We start from the raw sequence: 27,725 nt of genomic DNA on the forward strand, positions 1-27,725 counted from the left end.
ACTTCTTACCAGGTTGTTACATGCTAGTCAAGCCTGCCATCCTTGGTTTTTTTTACCTCACAGGAAAACTTGCATCTCATTAAAAAGAGAGAGCTTTCTCCTGAGTTCAAAAAGAAATCTTATCTTGCCCCTTTTCTCAGCTTAATTATCTCAAACCAATGAACAGCAAGTTTGAATTTTCATGTGTAGTAGTAAACATAGGAAAGACCTTCCCAATTTGCAGCTCCTGTTTGGGAGGGATAACTAAGTAGGAAGCAGCTCTTCTGAAAAGATATAAAGGAGAGAGGACAAATGCTGGCAAATAATAGTACATAGGGGCCAAGACATTTTCTCAAGAAGCAGATGGTAGTAATGCTGTATAGAAGTAAAACCTCATGTATCTCGAGCTTTTTACTTCATAAGAGCAATTCCTTTACTGTGTCATCTTTTGGTAGTGGTGTATGCCTCACCAAATTTGTTTGACTGGGTCCCTAATATTCTGACAGGCATTGACTCTAGGGAAGGAAAGGAAATAGCACCTCGTAAATTATGTGTAGCACCAAATTAGATCCAGTCCCTATTTCTTAGACAAACTATGCATCTTGAAAAGGGCTGTTCTATGCCCCCCCCCCCATGGTTATCTATCACAGGACTACAGAAGTCCTTGGTGGAACAGTTGCTAAAGCCTTTGCCAACTTGGTGCCATATCAAGGTGTTTTGGACTACAACTCCCATTAGTCCCAGCCAGTGGTGGACACATCCAGAAAACACCCATTTTAGTAAGGCTGAGTACAACAACCCTATGGCTAAGGTTTACCTTAAACAAGATACCACACAGACTGGAAATTTTACACGTGGTATTTAAGTGGTCATTTTGTTTTTTAAAAAAGGTCACCTATGCATTAAAGGTCTTAATTCCACAACTGTTGTACACATTGAAACTGAAAGCCTATTTTAGATGAGTTATGCCACTTGGAAAATCAGAAAACTACATGCTTTTTACATGGCCAGAATCACTTTTAAATTGGGCCCAAGTTTTACAGATGTAGTTATGTTATATAAAATATGCTGTCTGCGAGAAGAAGAAATGTAGTGTTTCATCCATGTTAGAAAAATGACACATTTGCAATCTTAAAATTTGGGGGGAGGGCAGAATTGAGTTGTATGAAAGCTACACTTTCGTTAAGTGGGATTTTAGATATATACATGGTTAACTCAAACATTTCTTTACCAAAATGAACAATAAGCCCCCTGAAAATAGGGGAGCAATAGTGATGCTTTTTGTATCTTTTATACTACAACAAGTTCCTCAGAGGCTATAGTACAAGCAGAAGACAAATGATTCTCAATATGGCTATTACACAGTGATGACTATTAAATAATTGAATAGTATTTCAAAATATGTTAGCAGAAGAAATAACTAATTTAAAAGAAAACAGAAAAAGCATATAATCTCTGTCACATGCTAAAGTATATAACATGGTAGAACGCGAAAAAGCCCTGCTGACTATAGTATACAGCCACTCTTGTGGCTGTATAATTTTTACAAAGGCCAGGAACTTAAAAAATAGATTTTTTTAATACAGCAAAGTTCTACCACAGAAGATCTTCAACAGTTCTCGATTTCCCTGCAAAACCTTTGATTTGTAATGATTACACTTTTGAGTTTAAGGGCCAGAATTTATATTACACACATGTATTCAAAACATTAGTGGCAGCTGTTTCAAAGGAAAAAGCGATTTCAATTGGGCAGATTTTCAGCAGATTAAATGGCTAGGGAAGGCCATTTCCTAGCCAATATTCATGCTGGCAAGTTCCAGATGCATGTCCGCTCCTGCAAACATGCCTGACACCCCATAGGGGATGGAGTTAAGTTTCGGGGGGGGGGGTTATAATCCCTTGCAGCTCCTTTTACCTAGATGGAGCAGCTGTGGATTTCAATACACAAATTTGTGTATAAAGTGTAGTTTGGCCCTTTTCCTTTAAGACTGGAAATAGAGTTAAGCATGCTAACACAACCTTTCAGCTCCACCACCAAATAAATGGGGTTTTTTTGGTGGGGAATCAGGCTGATGCACACATCATTAATAAGAAAGCACCCTACACACATATACAGCTGTACACACAAAGGACTCTTCCTTGTGTTCATATGTCATCAGAAAAAGCTGTACAGGTATAGGAGCTCTATCATTAACACTAAAAGCCTAGCCACCAGACAGGTGGCCAGCAGAAGGATTAACATTCAGTGGCTAGTGTATATAATCCTGCTCCTCCATGGGCATTAAAGAGGGGGGCACTTGTGTACAGCTCTATGGACTCAGGTTGGTTATCAGCAATAAACAGCTTACATAAGACATGAGTTACATTGTTTTAATGGCTTTCATATTTTCATTATCGTTTTGGAAGTATCCTGTTTATACTATGATGATGATAATAGGGCATATCAAATATTCCACCTTAATGAACATGATGCTTTTAGCAATCATGAGCTCACGAGCTCTGTATAAGCTGTCTTTTTGTTCTGCCTTTAAAAAAACAACAATCTGTTTCATTTCGTAGAAAATCCTAAGTCAAATTTTTTTAAAAAGTGTATCCCACTACACATTGCAGAGCTTCATCTCAAGCCTGTATCATTCTTACTCCCTCCAGAAAGATAAAACTATTCTCTGCCAAATGTTTTACATGGGGGTATGGGATACCCAAAAGTATGATGGCAAAGAGGATTTTCCTTTTGAAGCATTTTATACAAAGTATCAGATCTTAAGCATTTGTTCGGCAGCTGCCAAATGATAGAGGAAATTTTCAGTTGCTGGGGGAAATCGCTTCTGCTTCAGTGCTTCAAAATTAAGTGATGGCTTCTCATCAGCGTGTAAGACCTCTGTGAACGAGGCCAGATTCGTCAAGATTTCTTTTGTCTTCACTGAAATATCCTAGACATACACAGTTCAAAATAAAGAGAACACACATGAAATTAGGGGGGCTAACAATGCTTCCTAGTATTCTTTGAGATGATAACATATTATTGTGGTAGTAGTAATTTCATTTATTAGTCCCATTACTACAGAAACATCTCAAGGCAATTTATAATGAATACACAAAATATACAATAGAACGGAACGCCACTACACTCAAAATGATCTTAGACTTACTCAAAAATCAATCAACAGAAATTCCAGATGTTATACCGGATGAAAGAGAAGTGCAGCTTAAAAAGACTTACAGGTACCCTTCAGTATTTTTTTCTCTCCTACAGATCTCATCCTCTGAGATGCCATATGGATGCTTATCATCACCATCAATTACATTTCTATACCACCTTTCCTCCAATGAGCTCAAAGTGGTGTGCATGGTTTTCCCCTCTCCATTTTATCCTACCAAAAAATAAAAAAGAGGGGAGGCAGTGTGGCACTACCATATCTTGGTTGCACAAGCTTTTCGGGCCCATGAGCACATTTGCAAACCAGAGAAACTGTTCTGAGTACCACACATACTGCAACCAATTAGACGGTCTACAAAAGAATGCTTCTTTCAAAGCAAATTTCAGTGGGTGCCAGGGAAGGCCTCTGCGGATGCATGGGCACCCATGTGAGTACTCTGCAAAAAAAAAACCCACAACTCAGAAACGCTAGAATGGCAAACAAGCTTAACAGTGTGGAATAGATATGGTTCATTACTCTTGTGAAGTGCCATAGCTCAGTTGTAGAGCATCTGCTATGCATGCAGAAGATCCCAGGTCCAATCCTTGGCATTGCCAGGTAGGGCTGGGAAAGACCCTGTCTGAAACCCCTGAGTGCCATTGCCAGTTTTTCATTTTTAAAAAAAAATCATTCTGAGATTGATGTGTTGCCTTTCAGATCAGGATAAGATTCCCTGGAGTCAAATCACTTAGTTACGAACGTCTTTACCAAGCACCAGGCTCAGTGCCTCTGTTGCCCTCAGTTTCTCATCTTTGCAATGGGAGGCACAACCTCTCTCACACTGTTGTGAGGAAGGGCCCATATATATGGGCTACAAAACTACTCTGAAGATCAACAGCCTAATCTCAACCACGTTTACTGAGAAACCATTGAGACTGATTTATGTGGGACTTATTTTCAAGAATATATACTTAGAATGCATCCTGGGATTTCCGTCTCAATTTGGAAGAAACAAACCATGATATAGTGCCCAAGTCTAACTTGCCACATGCAGCCCACAAGCATGCGGCAAGAGAGAGATGATCACTATGTTTTCTTCAAAGTGTTTGTATCCCTAAGCACTGTGCCTTATTTAAAAGCTTCTATAAAACCAACTTCACATAATGGGATATTTGGTTGTATAGCTGTTATTTTTCCAGCGGTGCTCTTAATGTTTTGCAGCATAATTGCAAACAAACAGACCTGGTTCAGACAATCGTATAAAAACATGGCTTTGGCTATTAGGAACAAGCTGCAGTGATCCTCAGTCTTGCTTGCTCCCCCTCATTTCTGCATTAAGGAGAAGAGTGAAAGCTTCCACTTTCATCTTAAGATGAACTACAGTTCTCAGTTACATGTGACCCTGGGGAACAGTGGTTTGCTCTAAACACAGTTAAACTAGGATCAAATCATGGTTTCAGACCCGAGTTTTTAAACTAGATTTGGTTAGAACAAACTGCTATTCCTAATGTGGTATGTAATGCAGAACTGTAGTTGGTTCTAAACTGAAGATTTCACTCTCTTCAGTGCTCAGAGGAGAGGGGCTGTGGCTTCAAAGCTCACCACATCTCAGCCCCCATCATCTAAACCATTGTTTAGACCATGTTTAGGTGATCATCTGAACCGTTTTTATTTTTCTGATCTCAAGAGGTGAAAGTCACAATATTTTAGGGAACAAAAATGTGTGAAACAGTCCAAAGACAAGAGACTTAACCTTAACAACTTGACTATTTGATTTGTCAGGATCTTCTGCAGACTGAATGATGAACTGACCAATTTCTTTGTGGAGTTTCCCCATTGTCATTGCCTCTGGAGAGAGAGAAAAGGCCTTGTCACTCATTTCCACCATATAGTTCAGTGAAAATACACTAATATGTGACTCCAGACTAAAGTATGGCCTTGGTCACAGGCACTGATCAGGGAGATGCCAAATGTTTCCTGCAATCCAACAAAATAAATACAAAGGAACTCTCGCCTCGAATATCAGATTTTTCATACCTGTACTCAGTTAACACATTTTTTGCTGTGTGTGTGCTACATTACCATTGGGTTGGCAGAACCTTTCCTGCTACCACCTTTTAACAACCAGATCTTTTGCTTTTGGTGCTTCTTAAGTTTCCCTTTCCAGGCAAGGCATGTCCTTTGAAAAGTACCACTTTGATCCATTTCCCTTTCATTCTGACTAAAAATCCCAGGCTTGGCATGCTTATTTTTTTTAAAAAAAATTCCCCCACCTCCAGCTTTTTGTAACTTTCCTTTCTTTGGATTTTTTCTAAGTTCCTTTAGCATACCTTTTACAATCTTGACTTCCATTGGAAATTAGCTTTGGCAAATATAGCATCTGCTTTTGATGCTCACATTAATGCACTACAATCAGTGTGTTTCAAATGGAGGAATACGATGGAACACATCATGGCACCCACATTGCATAAGAGAGAGAGTTTGTGCAATTTTTTCAACACTAGGAAGTTATACCACACTTCAGTAGTTTGTATCTATTGAAGTGCAAACAAACTGAAACATGAAAATAGACAAACAACATAACCCACAAACCTTTTGCTTGGTGAGAAATGGTGATTTCACTTTCAGCCAGATTGACATATACATCATAGAGATCTAGCCTGTTGCTCACTTCTGAGTCTATAAATCCAGCAACATAACCTGATCAGGAAAGATTTTACCATGATTAGTGAGCAAGAATATTCTAATTGGGAGTGCTTTAATGCAAAAACATTGTAATATTTTTATGTAATATTAATATTGGAACCACTGGTTTTTATGTAATGTTATAATGGGACCTATTTTTTATAATAAGGAAATAGGGACTGCTCCAGTACAGCAATTTTGGGAGCTGGATTGGGACTCATCAGTGGATTACAGAAAATTAATTGGGTCTGTGTTTGTAAATGCAGCACTAAGGGACAAAGAATGAATAGCACTTCTTTGGGGTTGGATGTATGACTGAAAGTTAATCACCAATGAAAAAAACCAGATTCAAAAAGCAGAATGTCTGTATACCACAACTCTGAGAGAGGAGTATTATAAGATTAATAGCATTCTGTCTTTTGATTTTAATCAGTTCAGCAAAGCTGAATTTAGTTACTGTGTTTAGTGGCTGATAGATTACATGTTTTATTATCAATACCTGGGCACATCTTTAATGCTTCCAGTTCATCATCATTCAGATGTACATATGAATGAAGGATTGACCAATCTTGCCGGTGCCATGCTAAGGCCGGTAGAGCCCTAAATAAAACAAAACAAAATCACAATTGTGTATTTCAGTACAACAGTTGCTTTCAAGGAAGATTACTGGTTCTGTGCCTTTAAGTTTTTTATGAGCACAAAGACCCAAGCCCAACACCACTTAAAGTTATAGGTGTTTAATGATTTGGGTTACAAATAAAAAAAGAAAACATTTAGAACAGTGGTTCCAAACCTTTTCCCCCATGGACCATTTGAAAATTGCTGAGGGTCTTGGCGGACTACTTAATGATTTTTCTGTCTGTTGTAGCAATTATAATGCACTGTGCTAGATGCTATCATTTTAATTGCATTTCTAATGCTTCTTTTATTTCTCATATAATGTATTTTATGGTGTTACAATTTGAATTCTGTCTTCACCCACAAATCTACAGGCACACTGTGGATCACCTGAATGAAAGTCCCTGACCACAGTCTGGGAACCCCCGATTTAGAATTTAAGTCACAAGTGGGACCTACAACAAAAAATGTTGCAGCCTCTTCACAGCTGGCTAGCTGAAACTCTGACGACTTACTGGATACTCTATTCTGTTCTTCCACCCTGGTTTTCCATTCCCAATCCAAAAGTCAGTCAGCATTCCAGGGCTACTGAGCGTGCTCAGTCCTTATTAGGCCATTTTTGGGTGTCCTTGTGATGTTCCTATATTAATGTATATATGGTAAGTGTTGGTTGTTTAGAAGATACATGGTAAGTGGAGTGAAAGAGGAGGGGGAGTGAATGGGCAGTAGAATGCTAGATGATTGGCTGAGTGTTTAAAATGGCTGAACGTATAAAAGGAAGAGTGAGAGTGGAATCTGGGGGGAGAAGAGAAAGAGTGGGTTGCTTGGTGGGGTTTGAGAGAGTTGTTTGCCAGGAGAGAGTGGAGAAGGAGGGGGGTGGAGTTCGGATTAGTATTGAGTAAAACCATATGCTTATGTGCCTTAAGAAGAAATCTTGTTAATCTTGTTAGCTTTGTTATCTTTAATAAATACTTAATTTGGTTTACCAAAGGCCTGATCCTTGGCTGGGGTTTCACAGACCAGAAGGGAGGGTAAGGTAATGACCAAGGCTGAAGGGAAACTGTAACAAATGGTGGCAGCGGTGAAGAGAATAACAATACCAGTATTCAGAGTCTCTGGGAATACTAGTATTAGGACGTGACTGGTGGTTGCCTAGCAGGGGAATCTGTTGAGATCTGTGCTAGAGCGGGGAGAGAAAAAATAAAATAAAGGACAGTCCAGACTGGTGGAGTCCCTGGTGGTGCCTAGAGACAGGCAGTAACCACGAGCAGGTAGAAACCTGACAGGGAGAGCCAGGGAAGGGCGTCACATGGGGTGGCAGTAGCGGTAGGATACGAACAAAGGAGACTACGTCACAGGTGGTGGCAGTAGTGGTGGGATACGAACAACAGAGAATCCAGATACGAATACTAGAGAATCCAGAACAGTGGTGTGGCAAACAGAAATAACAAAACAAGATTTCTTGTGAGAGTGACTGGCGAGTGTGTGGCAAAGAGTGAGTGAACTCAAACACCATGGCTGAATACATAAAAATGAAAAGAGAGGAGCTGGTGGAGAAGTGCATAACATTCAATTTACCTCACGAGGGTAAAGGGGTAGATGAATTGAGGGTAGCACTAATAGGATTTGCAACTGCCCAGCAAAAACAACCTGTCAGGGAAGAGACCCCAGAAGGATATTTAAGCAATCCCGCTTATATAGAGTACTTGAGAGAGAAGTTAAGATGGGAGGCTGAGGAAAAAGACAAGCAGAGGGAGTTGGAAGCTGAGAGATTTAGGATGGAAGCTGATGGGAAAGACAAGCAGAGGGAGTTGGAAGCTGAGAGATTGAGGATGGAAGGTGCAGAGAAGGAAAAACAGAGGGAGTCGGAATTTGAGTGAATGAGAGTGGATGCGGAATTACAGGCAGAAAAGTTAAAATTTGAAAGAGAGAAGTTTCATTCTGATGAGACAAGGAAAGACAGAGATGGAGCAAAAATAAAAATTACTCCAAAGGACTTTGCTGCCTATGAGCCTGGTCAAGATCCTCAAATTTACCTCAGCACCTTTGAAAAAGCAGCTCAGTTGTGGGGGCTACCTGAAGATAAATATATGCAGTATTTATCAAACCTGATTAAAGGGGAATTGGCTGAGGTATACCAATATTTCCCCTCAGACAGGCCCGTCACCTATGCTGAATTCAAAGAGGCAGTCTACAAAAGATTCAGACTGGGACCTGATTATTTTAGAAAGCTTTTCAGAAACTGCCAGATACAGACAGGGAGGTCTTTCGTGGAGCTAGGGGCAAAACTGATGGACATATTTGGGAAATGGCTGACAAGTGCAAAAGCTCAGTCTGTGGAGGAGGTGAAAAACCTCATGATATTGATCAATTATACCATCAGTTACCACCAGAAATAAGGCTCCTGGTCAAAGACCGTTCCCCTATATCGGTGCAGAAGGCCGCAGAGATGGCAGATCACTTCGCCTCCAACAGAACTGGCTGGGTGGGGAAAACATCAAGAGATTTTAAACGCAGACCATATAACGCTGGCAGAAGGGATGTGGTACCACAGCGAGTGAGTCCTCCAGTAAAATCTGAAGGGCACAGGACACCCCAGAGTGGATCTGTGTACCCTAAAAGTGAGGAGAAATTATGCTACAAATGTGGTAGACCGGGGCACCTACGTTTTCAATGTGAGGTTGCCAACCCCATTAGTAATCCTGCTCAGACAAGGGCAGTGAAAACAGAGCCCAAGGCTTTAGAAACAGCGAAAAAGGTTCAGTTTTGCCAGATAAACTGGACAGAAGTAACAGACCTTGATTCAAGTCTGAGAGAGGAAGTGAGTGTACAAGGGGCAAATTACTGGGCATTGCTTGATACTGGTGCCGCTCAGACATTACTGAGGCCAGATTTAATAAAATCTGAGGTAATATTACCTCAGGAAACTGTGACTATCCAAGGAGTGAGGGGTCAACCAGAAAGTTTGCCTGTGGCCCTGGTGGAAATGACTTGGAGAGGCCGAGAGGGCCGATATAAAGTAGGCATTAATGCCCAGCAACAAGAACCAGTAATACTGGGAAGAGATGTAATGGGAGCCCAAGGAAAGATCTATGTAGTGACCAGACAGCAAATTGGCAGAGAAAAAGAAGCCATATTAAGGGGGGCTGAAACAAACAGGGTGGAATCTGTTAACCAGCCTCAGGTCACCATAGCAACCACTAGCAGGCCTGCTGAAGGAGACAAACTGTATCAAGTGGTCGCTGATAAGAAAGAAGCAGAGCAATTCAGGGAAGAGCTGCATAAAGATATAAGTTTGAAGCAGATAAAGGAACAAGCTCTGACCCAACAGATTCCTTTCACTGACAAACTGAGGAATCAAGTTGTGTGTGAGAATGGGATTTTATATAGACTGTGGATGCCCGCTGAGAGAAAGGATGAATGTGAACCAGTGAAGCAATTGATAGTACCTAGCAAATACAGAACCAGATTGCTAGAGGTAGCCCACGATGTCCCATGTGCAGGACATCTGGGAATAAAAAAGACCAAGAGGAGATTGGCAGCACACTATTATTGACCAAACATCTCCAAAGATGTAAAACAACATTGTCTATCTTGTGGAATATGCCAAAAGGTGGGAAAAAGTGGAGTAAAGACTAAGGCACCCTTAAAGCCCCTTCCTATAATTGGACAACCCTTTTATAGAGTGGGAATAGATTTGGTGGGCCCTTTTTCCAAACCCACAAGGCATGGCAAGAAATATCTAGTGGTGGTGGTGGATTTTGCCACCAGGTACCCAGACGCAGAAGCACTAAGATCTGTAGAAGCCCCTGTAGTGGCAGAGGCTTTATTAAAAATCTTTATGAGGCTGGGTTTCCCTCATGAAGTGCTGACGGATCAAGGCAGTGTATTCATGGGAGAAGTGATGCAATGTATGTGGAAATGTTGTGGTCTAAGACATCTAAAGACCACTACTTACCATCCCGCCACTAATGGGTTAACAGAGAGATTCAATGGCATTTTGAAGGGCATGATCAGAAGCTATGTTCAAGATCACCCACAAGACTGGGATGAACGTTTGGGATGCTTCTTATTTGCATACAGAGAAGTCCCTCAAGAGTCAACAGGCTTCTCAACCTTTGAACTCATGTTCACTAGAAAAGTGAGGGGACCTTTGGAACTATTAAAAAATTCATGGGAAGGAACCCTGGGAGAGTCCAAACATCTGTAGTAGATTTTGTATTGGAATTCCGCAATAAATTAATATCAATGATGGAGGTGGTGGAAAAGAATTTGGGTCAAGCACAGCAGAAGCAAGGTTACTGGTATGACAGAACAGCCAGGGAACGTGTGTATGATGTGGGAGATATGGTTATGGCGTTCATACCCAGGAAACATGACAAATTACAGGCTAACTGGGAGGGACCATATTCCATCAGAGAAAGGCTTGACACAGTGACGTATGTGGTCACCACAGACCAATTAAACAAAAGCAAAGTGGTTCATGTAAATATGTTAAAGCCTTACCATACCAGGGATGCACAGGTGTTGCAAGTTACCTTATTCCCTGAGGGAAGTGGGCCTGAATTTCCAGATTTGGTACAGGAAAGCAAAGACAAAGGAGGGGTAGATCAAGTGGAATGGTCAGAGGAGGTGGAGGAGGAAGTAAAGGAAGAGATTCTGAGAGTTTTGAAAAACTATGGGAATCTCTTTAGTAATAAACCTGGCCGAACCAGTATATCCAGACATTCCATTGATACTGGAGAGCATGCCCCAATCAGATCTATGCCGTGCTGTGTGAATGGGAAAGTTGTGAGTGAAGTAATCTATTTAGGACATAAGGTGGGGAGTGGGAAAATCACCCCCTTATGGAGCAAGGTGGAGGCAATACAAGCGTGGCTGATCCCCTTAACCAAAAAACAAGTAAGGGCATTTCTGGGTGTGGCTGGATTTTATAGGAAGTTTGTGAGAAATTTTGGGGAAATAGCAACCCCCTTGCATGAATTAACAAAGAAGAAGTGTTCTGAGTGTGTGGTATGGACGGATGAATGTCAGAAGGCTTTTGATCTACTGAAGCAAGCCTTGTGCCAAGGACCCATATTAATAGCACTAGACTATGAGAAACCATTCATCGTGGCTACAGATGCGTCGGACCTGGCGCTGGGAGTCGTCTTGTTACAGGAGAGAGAAGGCACCAGACATCCAGTGGCGTACCTGAGTCGCAAGCTGACGCCGAGGGAGAAAAACTATTCGTCGGTCCAGAAGGAGTGCCTAGCGGTCGTGTGGGGACTGAACAAGTTGCGCCCATACGTGTGGGGATGAAGATTCACAGTGACCACGGATCACCGGGCCTTGTTATGGTTGCAGACTATGAAAAACCATAACACTATGCTGCAGAGGTGGTCCTGGGCCCTACAGGACTATCAAGTGGACTTCCAGTTCATCAAAGGCAAGGACAATGTACTGGCCGATGGACTTTCCAGGCAAGTGGCTGGGACTGCAGTGACGTGACCAGACGGAGGAAAAAAGAAAGACATTTTCCCCATAGAGACTTTTATTTGTTAACGCGACGTATAAATCCTGGAACAGGAATAATACTCTGCCGTTGTTTTAAGGGGGGGGAAATGTGATGTTCCTATATTAATGTATATATGGTAAGTGTTGGTTGTTTAGAAGATACATGGTAAGTGGAGTGAAAGAGGAGGGGGAGTGAATGGGCAGTAGAATGCTAGATGATTGGCTGAGTGTTTAAAATGGCTGAACGTATAAAAGGAAGAGTGAGAGTGGAATCTGGGGGGAGAAGAGAAAGAGTGGGTTGCTTGGTGGGGTTTGAGAGAGTTGTTTGCCAGGAGAGAGTGGAGAAGGAGGGGGGTGGAGTTCGGATTAGTATTGAGTAAAACCATATGCTTATGTGCCTTAAGAAGAAATCTTGTTAATCTTGTTAGCTTTGTTATCTTTAATAAATACTTAATTTGGTTTACCAAAGGCCTGATCCTTGGCTGGGGTTTCACAGACCAGAAGGGAGGGTAAGGTAATGACCAAGGCTGAAGGGAAACTGTAACAAATGGTGGCAGCGGTGAAGAGAATAACAATACCAGTATTCAGAGTCTCTGGGAATACTAGTATTAGGACGTGACTGGTGGTTGCCTAGCAGGGGGATCTGTTGAGATCTGTGCTAGAGCGGGGAGAGAAAAAATAAAATAAAGGACAGTCCGGACTGGTGGAGTCCCTGGTGGTGCCTAGAGACAGGCAGTAACCACGAGCAGGTAGGAACCTGACAGGGAGAGCCAGGGAAGGGCGTCACAGTCCTCTCTTACCTACATGTGTGGTGTTGTTTTGGCTACGTAAGGATCAGCACTTGGAGAATGGAGATTGCTATTAGTATATATGATGATTCTCTCACAGTACCAAACAGACTGGAAAATAGAAAGAGGCATACTTGATGACTCTTTTATTTCACCTGGGTGCTGTACCTTGTAAATTCCTGGACAGCTTCTAATCTGGGGTGATATACTACAATTCTTTTCTTTAACATGAGCGCAGTATACAAGAGGACTATTTCCATTCCAAATTGAGATATTATATCTAGAACAGGAAAAAAATAGGATTTTAGTAGTACAAGGCAATGATCTCTCTATAACTAGCAAAAACGTATGTATCAGTATTAAATTAGTGGTCATGAGAAAGTGGTTTTCTAATGAGATTGGGGAATTTGCTCAGCACTCAGCCATGAAGGAAGCTATAGAACGTCCAGTGCTGCTTGAACATAGGAGGTTGCCTTATACAAAGTTAGACCATAGGCCCATCTAGCTCAGTATTGTCTGCACCACTGTTCTTCAATCTTGGACCCCAGATGTTTTTGGACTACAACTCCCATCATCCCCAGCCAACGGATCATGATAGTTGCTGTCCAACAACATCTGGGGACCCAGAGTTGAAGAATGCTAATTTACACTGACTGATAGCAGCTCTCCAGGTTTCAGGCAGGGAATCTTTCCCAGCAATACTTGGAGATGTCAAGGATTGAACCTGGGACCTTCTGCATGGAAAGCAGATGTTCTATCCCCAAGCTACACCTTTACCCTTGGAGCACTGGGTTGGGGGGGTTAAAGAGGAGCCCAAGGCAGGTGTCAATCATGGGCCCTGCCAGGGTGCTGGGACTCCAGCAGTTGCCAAAGAATGCTAGCCTTGAAGGAGTGTTTTACTGTGTTACACAAAATTCATCACAACTGCAGCTTCAAATTGTTGTGTTGCAGTCCTAAGTAAATTTACTTGGAAAAATGTCTCACTGAAATAAAATGGAGCTTACTTCTAAGAACACATGCTTTGAGCTGAATCATAACCATAGCTTTAGAAGAATTCTCCCCCCACCTTTGATGGAGCTTGCAAGGTAAGCTTTTCTGACATCAAAATCTTTGCTTAGGAAAGAGCCATTTTCTTCACTCTGGCAGATCCCCTTTGTCAGGACAGAAATATAACTCTCCATCATTTTCACAGGACTACCATATTTCACATATATTCTAAAAAAAACAAAAACAAAATTTTTTGTGCACAAAACGTCCATAGAGAATTTAAAAAGTACTCTCTAGGACAAAAGTCCTAAGACATATTCACTGTTAATTTATGTGTGTCAAAACATTTTGGGATTCACACACAGGGTCATCTTTCTAAATCTGTGGTTGGCTCAAGATACTATTTATTAAAATATTTATATCCCACCTTTCAATCCAAGACCCTCAAGGCAGCTTACAACACAAAATTTAAAAACAATTAAAATTTTTTGACATGAACAAACAAAACAGCCAAACTGAAATTTAGCAATAAGTAAAAATTAATGAGTACTGAAAGCTATCTTAAAAAGCCATGTTTTAGCTGCTAAAAGGCAAGTAGCGAAATAGCCTAAAGGCTTCCCTGGGAAGTCTAGGTCAGGAATGGGGAGCCTCTGGCTGTTCAACTATTGATGGAATACAACTCCTATCATCCCTGACTATGCTAGCTGCCTGGGGCTGATGAGAAATACAGTCAAATGTTGAGGGCCACGGGTTCCCCGTTCCTAGTCTAGGCAATGCAGTTGAAAAAGCCACATTGTGCAACACAGCCTGTTGGACTTCACGCAGCAGAAGACAAAGAGCTCAACAAGGACTTCTGTTGTTGAATGGAGCACCTGAACAGGCTCAACAGGAAGAGGATGGACTGAGACCAGCACTTTGAACTGAGCTTGGAAGAACACTGGTAGCCAGTACAGCTGAACCAGCATGAGCTCATGCCAGTCAACAGTCTGGCAGCTGTTTCTGAAGCACCTGAAGCTTCTGAATGTTCTCCAAAGGCAGTTCCATGTAGTGTCTCAACTTATTAATCCTGACTAGATATCCATAGAACAGTTCAGATGAAAAAGGGGTTCTTTGATTTAAACTAGTGTCTGCTAAGACACATTGCACATGTGGCATTATAAGAGGCATTCCCTCCTGGGTGAGACAGGAAGAGGAAAATCATCTTCCAAGATGGCGTCTACCACAGGCATTTTTGTAAATGACTTGTATTTTTAAAAAGTGCAATTAACTATTCAATTAAAAATCTACTGACCAGTTAATAGAGAACCCGTTTCTAGCTGACCAAAAGCTTTTTTTAAAAAAACTTATCTACCAAACTTGCAGTTGTAGTACAAAATATATCAGTTATACACACCTACAGAGGATCCTAGTGAAGGCTGCATATTTCTCTGGGTTAAAATCTTTGGTAGTCAGGACAATGGAAAAATGGGTCACCTATCCAATAAAAAAAATAATGCTTAAACCCCAATACTTGATTATAAACATTGCATTGCGAACATTAACATTACAGCAACACCAGGAGAATCTGCTCACCAAATTTCATTGAAATATAGTAAATGAGACAAAGTCAATTGAGTCCAGTTGTTTATATAATCTATTAAATGTAAGAATTGCTTTCTATCCATCTGCTATAAATCCCATGAGAACTGCAATGAAGGTCAAGGAGGACTCAAAAAATCACCCAAGTGATGGGAAAGCATGATATCAAATAAGAAAGTTCAACAATGTTTTTAGAACCTACAACAGTCTGATTGCATTTCCAAAGATGGAGTAGCGAGGAGCATGCTTCACTCTATCACAGACATGTGTTTATGATTTGAATCTCTTATCTTTTTCCCTCCCCAAAGTCAAGTTTTAGGCATTTGAAACAGCACTTACACAACATCCATAGCACATTCAAACACGTAAAACTGACAGATCATTCATGATATTTGTAACTCGCCCCGATATCTTCAGGTGAAGAGGGGAATGGGGTTGGAGTGGTGGGAAGGAGCTAAACAAACATCAGGTGGAAAACAATTCTACAGAGACAACATTTTAAACAGCAAACAGGCAAAGTAAGGACACACATACACAACATCACTTAATCGATATTCTTCATTATTCCTTCCTATTCATTGGAATGCTCATTTTTACTGCTCCCAAACAATCTTCCTAAATACAACTTTATTTCCTTTACCTCCCTCTCTTGCATTTGGAATGATCTGTTCAGATGTGGATGGGGGTTTTTGCACCAGCCACAGCTTTCTCAGCATGACAACTGTGATGTATTCACTTACAAGCCACCTTGAAACAGCAATCTGGTCTTGAGTCCAGACTAATGATTTACAGTACAGTATTATGTGTGTTTACGCAAACGTAACTCCCACTGCAGCTTTAGTTGAATTATATAAGGCCTCAACATCTAGCCAGCGGCCGTTGGTGGCTCCATGTCAGTGGGGCAGTGGGATCTGCTCTGGGTCTTAGTCTGAACTTTCAGGGAGCTATCCAAGGTGCTTGTACAATGTACTAAATTTACTTTATGATGGAAGTTTCAGTGTACGTTAGTGGAATAATACGGTCATTAGCTTTTGCTATTTATTTATTTAAAGAATGTTTATCCCACTTTTCAGCAAAAAAAAAAAAGGCTCTCAGAGCAGCTTAGAGATTGCTAAAAAAGCAGCAGCAGTCACTGCCATCAAGCTAAAAAACACTAGACAGAAAATGAAGTAGGCTGGAGCAAGAAAAATGTGTTAAAATGTGCACGGTAGTTCTATTTGGTAACATATTTAGAGAGCTTCCACTGTCGCATAAAATTAACAGAGATACAAGTTTTATTATTATATAAATCAATGCAGAAACCAAGGCATATAATATAGGCCTTGTCTAGCAAGGATTCCTAAATCCAATTCCTCCAATGTCAGTAAGATAATAGCCAGTGTTGAATGATGTGCACAGTAAGCTCCTTCTATATCCAGCTCCTCTTTTCAGTCCTACCTTTTTCAAGGCTGAAGAATCTGGAACTTCCATAGTTGTAACATAAAACCACGTCAGTCTGTACTGACCAAATACGAAAGTGTGAAGCTGTTTGCTTTCATCTGTAAGGCAGCATTTCCTCAACAAGAGGCCCCTTAATTCAACTGTTGTAGAAGGGTAACACCAGACCCACAGAGCATCTCCACTGGAATCTTTTTCTATGGTGGAAAGATGTTCACTGTGAGAATGCCAACAGCAGCAAGGAAGTAAATTGATTGGTTAATCAGATCTATTGACTGCAATCATCTTAACACCCACATTTTACACATACTGAAGATACTGGTTTCTGCTCATACCCATTATAACCTTAAATTGGTACTTGTTTTAACTGTTTTGTTGCAACATACATATATGTCTTATTTACATCAAAATGGTGCTCAGGCCAGAGAGTCTGGAGTAGCATTACTGAAAATTATTAAATGTTCCTATGCCAAGCTATAACTAACAGGGAAATCCAAACCCAAGCTGGGAAGCAGTGGGGTGTTACTGAGTAGGTGCCAAAACCCCACTGCATGCACCAGCCAGAGTGGAAGGCAGGTAGACCCAAAGCCAACCAGTGGGTCCTGGGCTCACTCAGCCCTTTCTCTCATCCAGAATAGCCTGCTTTGATCCCACTGGCAGCGGAACAGAGATTCCACACCAGTGAAGTGATTCTGGTGCTACTCTGCAGGCAAAGGCTGGCAGGGCCAGCTAAGCTCCCCTCCTCCAACTCTCATGGCACAAAGGGGGTTTGAATTGTAGCCTAAGCTGGTAAACAAGCTTGAGCATCTGGAACTAAAACAGCTGCAAATTGCTTCCTTGGTTTCCTCTACGCCCCCCCCCCTGTTGGTTCCCTGGTAGACTGTATGCTTCTCATGGCAGGGACTTGCCCTCTTGAATTTGTAAAGCATCAGACACACTGATGGTGCAAAATAGACACCAACACTGATGAAACTAATCCTGAATAATTTCCTTATTTTCAGAAGCAGCACTATCAATGAGACTTAAAAAACAACAACAAAGCATGGAATAAACAATTATATAGTATCACTTTAATCAGCCACACTTATAGTCAAGGTGTGCATATGTACAGGTCAATTAAAAATATGTAAACTTCTTATATACAGTGCTGAATCTTCAGAACTACAGGAGTACAGATAAGACTGCATATTTACACAGGTAGCTATGATTTTGAAGTTTTGGTTTTCTAAAAAAAAGAGCAGAAGAGAGGAATCTACAAGGGACAGAAGATATTACAAGCAAGGCTGATGCAAAGTAGGGAAGAATCTACAAGGGCCAGAAGATATTACAAGCAAGGCTGATGGAAAGTATGTCCTGGAAGTGTCTATAAACTCTAATACACGGAAAGGGATAAAGGGATAAAGGCATAAACTCTCAACCTTAATTTATCCGGAATAGCTGTCTCCCATTACCCTTCACCCAAAAGCATACACTGAAGGAATGAGACATCCACCTTTTGATCATTCGTCTAATCTCGATTATGTACATTCGTGTTATTCTAAAGGCAAAGCGTTTCGGTTACTCTATCCAGCCAGACTGGAGGTGGGGAGGAGAGAAAGGAAACTCCCCTAATCTCCATCCACACACAAACATCCGCCTATTCTCCAAGGCAAAATTGGAATTTGTGGGACGGAAAGCAGAGAGGGACATCATTCTGCTCCCTGCCACTCACTACCCTGCGATGTGTAATAAGGGCAGGGGCAAGGGGGACGGGAGTGTGCTTACCAATCAGCCCCACACTCAGCAGCAACTGAGCCTCTGTCTCTGCCATTTTTCTCCTCCCTTCTCCAAGACCCCGCCTATTTCCTGAGAGCCTTCCCTGGCCCCATCACGAGCCTCACAGAGCGAAAAAAATCGAGTAATACACGCCTGCTGGCTTCCGGTATGATTTGGGATCTCCATTTTACGTGCTCAAGAGTGGGAAAAGAGTAAAGCCTCTGCATCCAAATGAATGGAAGGGTTTGCATTCAGTTAAGCATTAGGTTTAAATCTCTCGCAATCATTCAAAAGGAACGGTGTAGATGGCAGTTTAATTAGATTTACATTTGCTGAGAGGTGAAGTATTTTTTCGTGTAGTGTATCTTTTGCCGTACTGTTTTCAACATGTCTCTCTTGATCATAGCCTATTTTGGCATTAAACGGTATACAAATTAATGATTTATTTAGTAAGTTTTTATTAACTTTCATAAAATAAAAGGGGGGAAGCCCTGATAATTCCACCAGAAATAAAGAAATTACAATTAAAATAAATTATACAATGTTCAGTATTTTCTGTCGTACTCTTGTACATTTTAATTCTGTCGCAGAGTGGTAAGCAGCAGTAACGCAGCTGAAGCTCTGCACACGGCTGGAGTTCGATTCCAATGGAAGGAGGAAGTCGAATCTCCGGTAAAAGGGGTCGAGGTCCACTCAGCCTTCCATCCATCCGTGGTCGGTAAAATGAGTACCCGGCCTATGCTGGGGGGTAAAGAAAGGCCGGAGAAGGAACTGGCAATCCCACCCCATATATATGGTCTGCCTAGTAAAACATCACAAGACGTCACCCTAAGAGTCGGAAACGGCTGGCACTATAAGTGCAGGGACACCTTTTCCTTTATAACACAAAAAGTCCCCAATGTTCCATAACTGTTACTTGACTATCGTCCAAAAGTATTAAATTGGTAATTTTTTGTCATGATCCAAGTTGCCCAGGCAGTTCTGTTTATTCATCGTTGGTGAGATCCATTTCCCCAGTATTTTGCATCAACATGCAACCCATGATAAGCATCAAGATTATTTCAGTTGATTTTGAGATGGCCATTGTTAGTGAAATGACTTCATTTGCAATATTGGTATACCCTATCATGTAATTTTTCTACTTTCTGTCTGATGTAAACTTTATATTGTAAAGTGTATTCGTGCACTGGTGATGCAAAAGTGCACAGTAGCATTGCAACGTATCTGTGACACATCAATGAAGATCTGAGTCAGTGACAGTTTTTATTATTTGCATTTATATCCACCACTTATTATTCAAGGACCTCAAGGGGGTTTATACATAATTCTTTCTTTTATCTTGCCAACAACCCTGTCAAGTGGATTAGGCTGACACTGTGTGACTAAAGTCATCCAGACAGCTGTAGGACAGAATGGGGATTTGAACCTGGCTCTCCTGCCCTAGTCTACCACTTAACAACACAGGTGGAGACCAATACACCACAATCAATTTCAGCTCCCATTTAAAATGTAGAGTTCATAATAGAGGATGGTTGTAATCTTCATCTCAACCTGAAATATGGTGATGTCGTTAGACTTCATTGTAGGATTGTCATAAAACATATCTTGACCCCTGGCCTCCCAATTTCCAATATGCGGATTAACTGGATCTAATTACATTTCAGGGTTATATCATATTACAGGGTTGTTAAGTCATTCAAATTCAAAAGCATGAAGTATAGTATGAGGATAACCCCATATTCCTAAATGTAAAATATGTGGTTCAGAACACCTTTTATGAGATTTGGCTGATACATCAGATTCTGGAGGACAGAGAGTAGATAACTGTCAGGCTCAAACTAGACAATTGTTTAATACATAATATTCAGCTATCTTTTTTCTTAAATAACTACGTGTATGTGCAAGATCAAATAAGGAACAGATTTGAGGCTTTAAATTTAGTTGACAAAGAACCAGAAGAACTATGGAGTCAAGTCAGAGACGTTATCAGGGGAAAATGCAAAAAGACAATACCACTAGTTAAAAAGAGAGAAAGACCTCAATGGATGACTGAAGAAACTCTAAAAATGGTTAAAGAGAGAAGAAAAGCAAAAGGAGATAAAAATGCAACTAAACAGCAACTAGTATGTAGGGACAAAGAGAACTATTACAATAGTTATTGTATAGAAATAGAAGAGAACAACAAAAAGGGTAAAACAAGAGCCCTATCCCAAAAGATTAGAGAAATGAAAGGGAAATTTAAACCAAGAGTAGGGATGCTGAATAATCAACAGGGGAACACACTGACTGACTGATATGAAATAAAAGGAAGATGGAAGCAATCAGGGCTGTGGAGTCGGAGTCATGGAGTCGGAAGCAATTTTGGGTGGAGTCGGAAGAAATGTACCGACTCTGGCTTCAAAATAAATTTTGACTGACAATTTTTTTAAAATATAAATTCAAAATGTCAAAGAAGCTTCCCATGAAGTCAGCTGTAGTTGAGCATTTCACCATAACTCAAGATGGAAAACATTTTGTGTGTCAGTGTATGACACAGGACCCCGATGAAGACAAATGCTGTGATGCCAAGATCAGCGCATATTCAGGCAGCGATAAAAATGCTCCTATGGGAGCTTCCAATTTAAAAAGACATTTACAGGGCTGTGGAGTTGGAAGCAATTTTGGGTGGAGTCGGAGTCGGACAGTAGAAAAATAGAGGAGTCGGAGTCTAAGGTTTGGCGTACCGACTCCACAGCCCTGGAAGCAATATACTGAAGAACTCTATAAAAGAGATGCAAGGATGACAGACTCATTCAAGGAAGAACTGTATAATGAAGAACCAGAAATTTTAGAATGTGAGGTGAAAGCTGATCTTAAAATACCTGGAAGAAACAAATCACCAGGAACAAATGGCATACCAATAGAGTTGCTACGAGTTACTGAGACTGAACCTGTCCAAATTTTGACAAAAATTTGTCAACAAATATGGAAAACTAAACAACGGCCCATGGACTGGAAGTGTTCAATATACATCCCAATTCTAAAGAAAGGGGATCCCAGGGAATGCAATAATCCCAGGGAAAGCAGTAATTAAAAAAAGGGGGGGGAACAGCAGAAGAAGCCAATGTGGCTTCACAAAAAGCTTAGAGATGACCTGAAAACAAAAAAAGACACATACAGGAAGTGGAAAGAAGGCCAGGCCACAAAGGAAGAGTACAGGCAGGTATCATAGAATTGCAGGGATGGTGTCAGGAAGGCTAAAGCTGAGAATGAGCTGAAGTTAGTGTGGGATGCTAAAAGCAACAAAAAAGCTTTCTTCAGGTACATCCATAGTAAAAGACAGAAAATAAATGGTAGCACAGCTACTCAATGAGGAAGGCAAAGAAAAGGCAGAAGTGCTCAATTCTTACTTTGGCTCAGTCTTCTCCCAGAAAAGGGTCTATGATCCTCACAGGAAACATGAACTAGAAGGGGCAGGATTGGAGCTTGAGCTTGACAGAGAAACGGTAAAGGAATACCTAATCACTTTGAATGAGTTCAAATCTCCAGGGCCCGATAAACTGCATCCTAGAGTTCTGAAGGAGCTGGCTGAAGAACTCTCAGAACCGCTGTCTATTATCTTTGAGAAATCATGGAGCACTGGTGAAGTGCCGGATGACTGGAGGAGAACTAATGTTGTCCCTATCTTCAAAAAGGGCAAAAAGGAGAAACTGGGGAATTACAGACCAGTCAGCCTAACATCAATCCCTGGAAAAATTCTGGAGCAGATTATAAAGCAGTCAATCTGTAAGCACCTTGAAAACAATGCAGTGATTACTAGGAGCCAACACAGATGTATGAAGAACAAATCCTGCCAAACTAATCTTATCTCATTTTTTGATTGGGTAACCTCCCTTGTAGACTGTGGGAATGCTGTGGACATAACATATCTCGACTTCAGCAAAGCTTTTGACAAAGTGCCCCATGATATTCTGATTAGCAAGCTAGCTAAATGTGGGCTGGATGGCACAACTATCAGGTGGATCCACAGCTGGCTCCAAAATCGTACTGAAAGAGTGCTTATCAATGGTTTTTCTCAAACTGGGTGGAAGTAACGAATGGGGTACCACAGGGCTCAGTCCTGGGCCCAGTGCTCTTCAACATTTTTATTGACTTGGATAAGGAGGTACAGAGCATGCTGATCAAATTTGCAGCTGATACAAAATTGGGGGGCATAGCTAATACCGTGGAAGACAGAAACAAAATTCAAAGGGACCTTGATAGGCTGGAGCATTGGGCTGAAAACAACAGAATGAAATTCAACAGGGATAAATGCAAAGTTCTACACTTTGGAAAAAGACACCAAATGCACAGTTATAAGATGGGGGATACTTGGCTCAGCCATATGACATGTGAGAAGGATCTTGGAATTGTCATTGATCACAAGCTGAATATGAGTCAACAGTGCGATGGGGCTGCAAAAAAGCCAAACGCTATATTAGGCTGCATTAACAGAAGTATAGTTTCCAAATCACATGAAGTATTAGTTCCTCTCTATTCAGCACTGGTTAGGCCTCATCTTGAATACTGCGTCCAGTTCTGGTCTCCGCACTTCAAGGATGCAGACAAACTGGAACAGGTTCAGAGGAGGGCAACAAGGATGATCAGGGAACTAGAAACCAAGCCCTATGAGGAGAGACTGAAGGAACTGGGCATGTTTAGCCTTGAGAAGAGAAGACTGAGGGGAGATATGATAGCACTCTTCAAGTACATGAAAGATTGTCACACAGAGGAGGGTCAGGATCTCTTCTCAATTGTCCCAGAGTGCAGGAGATGGATAATGGGCTCAAGTTGCAGGAAGCCAGATTTCGACTGGACATCAGAAAAAACTTCCTAACTGTTAGAGCCATACAACAATGGAACCAATAGAGGTAGTGGGCTTTCTGACACTGGAGGCATTCAAGAGGCAGCTGGACAGCCATCTGTCGGGAATGCTTTGATTTGGATTCCTGCATTGAGCAGGGGTTTGGACTTGATGGCCTTACTCTACTATTCTATGATTCTATGATCGAACTATTGCCTTAATATCCCATGCAAGTAAAGTAATACTCAAGATTCTACAACAAAGGCTCTTACCATATATGGAGCGAAAAATGCCAAACATCCAAGCTGGATTTAGAAAAGGAAGAGGCACCAGAGATCATACTGCAAACATATGTTGGATAATGGAAAGGACTAAGGAATTTCAGAAGGAAATTTATACATGCTTTGTAGATTACAGCAATGCCTTTGATTTTGTAGATCATGAAAAACTATGGAATACCTTAAAAAAATGGGGGTGCCACAGCATCTGATTGTTCTGATGTGCAACCTATACTCTGGACAATCCCATACTACCAGCAGAAACCAGTAATGATTTGAAATGAATGCTGATGAAAGTTAAAGAGGACAGCAGAAAAGCAGGACTACAGCTGAACGTCAAAAAGACTAAAGTAATGACAACAGAAGATTTATGTAACTTTAAAGCTGACAATGAGGACATTGAACTTGTCAAGGATTATCAATACCTCGGCACAGTCATTAACCAAAATGGAGACAATAGTCAAGAAATCAGAAGAAGGCTAGGACTGGGGAGGGCAGATGTGAGAGAACTAGAAAAGGTCCTCAAATGCAAAGATGTATCACTGAACACCAAAGTCAGGATCATTCAGACCATGGTATTCCCTATTTCTATGTATGGATGTGAAAGTTGGACAGTGAAAAAGGTGGATAAGAGAAAAATCAACTCATTTGAAATGTGGTGCTGGAAGAGAGCTTTGCACATACCATGGACTGCGAAAAAGACAAATACTTGGGTGTTAGAACAAATTAAACCAGAACTGTCACTAGAAGCTAAAATGATGGAACTGAGGTTATCATACTTTGGACACATAATGAGAAGACATAGTTCACTAGAAAAGACAATAATGCTGGGAAAAAGAGAGGGGAGTAGAAAAAGAGGAAGGCCAAACAAGAGGTGGATTGATTCCATAAAGGAAGCCACAGACCTGAACTTACAAGATCTGAACAGGGTGGTTCACAACAGATGCTATTGGAGGTCAATGATTCACAGGGTCGCCATAAGTCGTAATCAACTTGAAGGCACATAACAACAACAACGTGTAGGGGGAGGGATTCTTACTGCGAAGGCAGTGTGCAGGAAGGAGAGGCTTTTTTCTTCACTTTCCCACTGCAATCCTACCAGTGATCACAATTCCAATTGCATGAATAGCCCTCATTCATGCTGTGACTTCCAGGCTGGATTACTACTATGAGCTTTATGCAGAGCTGCCTTTGAAAACAGTTTGGACACTCCAGCTTATGCAGATACTGTTTCTTGCCTACTGCCAAATTTGAGTTGCATGCTCAAATATCACATGTTCTGAAACACCTGTACACTTCTGGCCCCAATTCAAAGTGCGATTTTTTGGTTAAAGATCCTGATGACCTTGGTGTAGATAAGATCAGAAAGTGCGGCTCTACACTGAATTTCATCTGAAGTGAAAGGCCAGATTAACTTCCCTAAGAAGCAGGGGCTTTTTTTGCTACAATCCCAATGCTTTGGAACCTTCCCTAGTGTCTTTTTGAAGACGGATCAAATCCATCCTCACTTTTGATTTTCAGGTGTGTTCTTGAAGACTTTTCTATGCTGACAGGCTATGCATCTAGTTAAACTTTTTCTTGAGTCATTTTAGTAATTGTTCTGTATTTTAATTTTTTTATGTTGCTGTACACTGCCCTGATGTCTTGTGAGAGGGTGGTATACTTTTATAAATAAATAAATGCTTTCCAGAGAGCCTTTGGATTGGTTTTGCTGCTGTCATGTTCTCTCCTTTTGATTTTAACTGGTTATATCAATTTCAGTTTCTTTGATCTTAGTCCACCACTGTAGAAATGGCGGTGTTTTGAAAAGTAACCTTGTATGTGCACTGCATATACAAAAAACAAAAGCTCAATTTTAGTGTTGTGTAACCCCTCCAAACCATCCATATCTCAGTTTCAGTTTTAAATAACTGTATGCATTTGAGATATAGTTTCTATGTACTACTCCTATACATGTTTACTGAAAAGTGCATTATACTGAGCAGAGCGTGCTACTAGGTGCGCTTAAAGGTCTTGAGGTACAGACTCACAACACAATTTTGCAAGAGCTATGTTATAAATATACATGTATTTGTGCAAATTATAATGACAGGTGGCTGGGGCTTTACCACACTGATTTAAAGCATGTCCAGTCACCCTGTAAGCAAAACCTTTATACCGCAATACTCCCAATGCTTGGCCAACTACAAGGCCCCCAATGTTGAGTCCAATGGGGGTTTATTCCCTTATAAGGGGGTATTGGGTTTTATTTATTTATTATTTTATTTATACCCCGCCCTTCCTTCCAGCAGGAGCCCAGGGCGGCACACAGAAACACTAAAAACACTTTAAAACATCATAAAAAGACCTTAAAATACATTAAAACAAAACGTTAAAAACATTAAAAAAAACTTTAAAAAAATCTTTTAAAAAGGGTTAAAGATATTAAAAGACACATTAAAAGCAATTCTAACACAGACGCACACTGGGATAGGTCTCACCTTAATGGTAAAACTGCAGCATCCTCAGCAAGGCCAGCACCAGGTGGCCTGATTGGGCCCTTGCCGAGGACCCCTGAAGGTCCCTCCTTATTGAGGGAGGGTAGTGCTTCCATTCCACGATCCACAGAAGTGCTAGCTGCTGCCCCTGCCCCTGATCACCGAGACGGAGCTCCCCGACCCCCCCCCCCGCTTCAATATTCCTGCACGCTCACCCCATCTACATCTCCCGTCCCTGTGAATGCCGCACACGCATGACTGCTATCATTCACAAGGACGGGAGAGGTAGGTGGGACGTATGAGCCGGTTTATTAGCTTCACGCCAACTATATACGGGCTGGGCTGGGCTAGGCTATAGCACCATGGCAGGCTCGTGCCAGCCCCGATCCTCAGATAACCAAAGGCAGTTTCTCATTATCAATCAATGAAACATAAGAGAGGAATGGTGGAAGATAAAAATATTTACTTATCAAATTTATGTCCTTTTCCCTCCAGTGGGCTCAAGGTGACGCATCCGATTTATCACAACAAGGCTGTGAAGTGGGCTATACTAAAAGACAGCAATTGGTTTAAAGTCACTTTGAGAGCTCCATAGTTGGAATAGGGATTTGAACCTGGGTCTTTCAGGTCACCACAGTACACACTGGCAAGCAGAGCTGTAACCTAAACACCACAGACCGCCACCTAACCAACAAAGAAGCGCAGGATTAAACTGGTGACTACACCATGAGCAAAACTGGATTCGAACTCTTCACCACCAGACCATAAGCAACCGGCTCGTGTTTCCCGAAGAGAATGGCAGAACAGCGATCTTTCCGCAGGACCCCCTCACACATGCGGTCTTCTAACGTTCAGCGTCTCCAAGCTTGGGTCCATAGACCCGGAGGGGAGGTGCCATCGCTTCCGTACACGTCCGTGCGTGTGGGTCATGTGACGCCGTCCTTTTCCGACCTCGCTTGCTGTCTGGCTGGGCGCTCCTTGGGGCTCGTTGCCGCGTGAGGAGAAGCCGTCGCCATCATGCCGGTCTACTTTCAGCGGCCCGAGAACGCCCTAAAGAGGGCAAACGGTGAGTGCGGGGCTCTGGGCCGCTAGTAGCTGGGCAGGGGCCGCCGCCGCCGCCCCTTTTACATCATCGCGCCCCGCCCGGGCTTCATTATGCCTAGTAATGGAGGCTGAGGCCTAGACTCCCGCCTCGCTCTGACTGTAGCTCTCACCCACTTTTTTGCTTGGGGTGCGCGGCGCCGAACCGCCTACCTGTTTTCCAGCCAGACAACCGGGGGGGGGGGGCAAAGGGGCGAGCTGCCTCGTTAGTTCTTTAGTATAATATGAGGCTTTTCCGTTCCCTTGTGGCTCTTGGTGGCTCTCCTGACTCATTCCCTACTACTTGAACCACGGCCTGTGCTGGGGATGTGAGTGAGACAAGAAATATGCGTGGTTTTTCTCATTTGCCACAATAAAAAAAAACATTGTCTGTATATGATACGTTTGTCTTTAATGGCTGTCGTATTATAATGGCAATTCTCTTCATAGTTCACACCCCTCAAATCAAAAAGAGCGATTTCCTCTCGTGTATCGTATGTACACGTCTGCACAGCCCACTTTCTGGTTTTGAAATCTTTCTCGCCCTTAAAGCTCTCGCCTACCCTTCATTTTGTGATGAAATATGGTCTGTGTTAATGTTCTCCTTT

General features: G+C 41.7%; 2 protein-coding genes across 8 annotated transcripts in view; one reads left to right on the forward strand and one right to left on the reverse strand.

Annotated features, from left to right (window-relative positions):
- Positions 1-1,694: 1,694 nt before the first annotated feature.
- DENND10 (DENN domain containing 10) lies at positions 1,695-27,244 on the reverse strand. Of its 7 annotated transcripts, none has more exons than XM_061635854.1 (9): positions 26,504-27,244; positions 16,706-16,902; positions 15,084-15,163; positions 13,770-13,918; positions 12,872-12,983; positions 6,301-6,401; positions 5,709-5,816; positions 4,870-4,964; positions 1,695-2,909 (listed from the first exon to the last, which is right to left on the reverse strand). In XM_061635854.1, the coding sequence occupies exons 2-9, from the start codon at positions 16,736-16,738 to the stop codon at positions 2,733-2,735; spliced, it is 855 nt and encodes a 284-aa protein (XP_061491838.1). In that variant the 5' UTR covers positions 16,739-16,902; positions 26,504-27,244; the 3' UTR covers positions 1,695-2,732. The 7 variants fall into 7 exon arrangements, with proteins under 7 accessions (XP_061491838.1, XP_061491834.1, XP_061491840.1 ...); XM_061635850.1 differs by lacking the exon at positions 26,504-27,244 and adding an exon at positions 26,041-26,186 and having other exon boundaries at positions 16,706-16,922; XM_061635856.1 differs by lacking the exon at positions 26,504-27,244 and adding an exon at positions 26,041-26,128.
- Positions 26,949-27,725, forward strand: part of EIF3A (eukaryotic translation initiation factor 3 subunit A) — a 45,078-nt gene continuing 44,301 nt past the window's right edge. Inside the window, exon 1 of the mRNA XM_061635849.1 lies at positions 26,949-27,103. Within this exon, the coding sequence (XP_061491833.1) occupies positions 27,055-27,103 (49 nt within the window). The 5' untranslated portion in view covers positions 26,949-27,054. The remainder of the gene's footprint in view (positions 27,104-27,725) is intronic.

Source organism: Rhineura floridana, chromosome 7 (genome assembly GCF_030035675.1).
Source record: "Rhineura floridana isolate rRhiFlo1 chromosome 7, rRhiFlo1.hap2, whole genome shotgun sequence".
Lineage (NCBI taxonomy): Eukaryota > Metazoa > Chordata > Lepidosauria > Squamata > Rhineuridae > Rhineura > Rhineura floridana.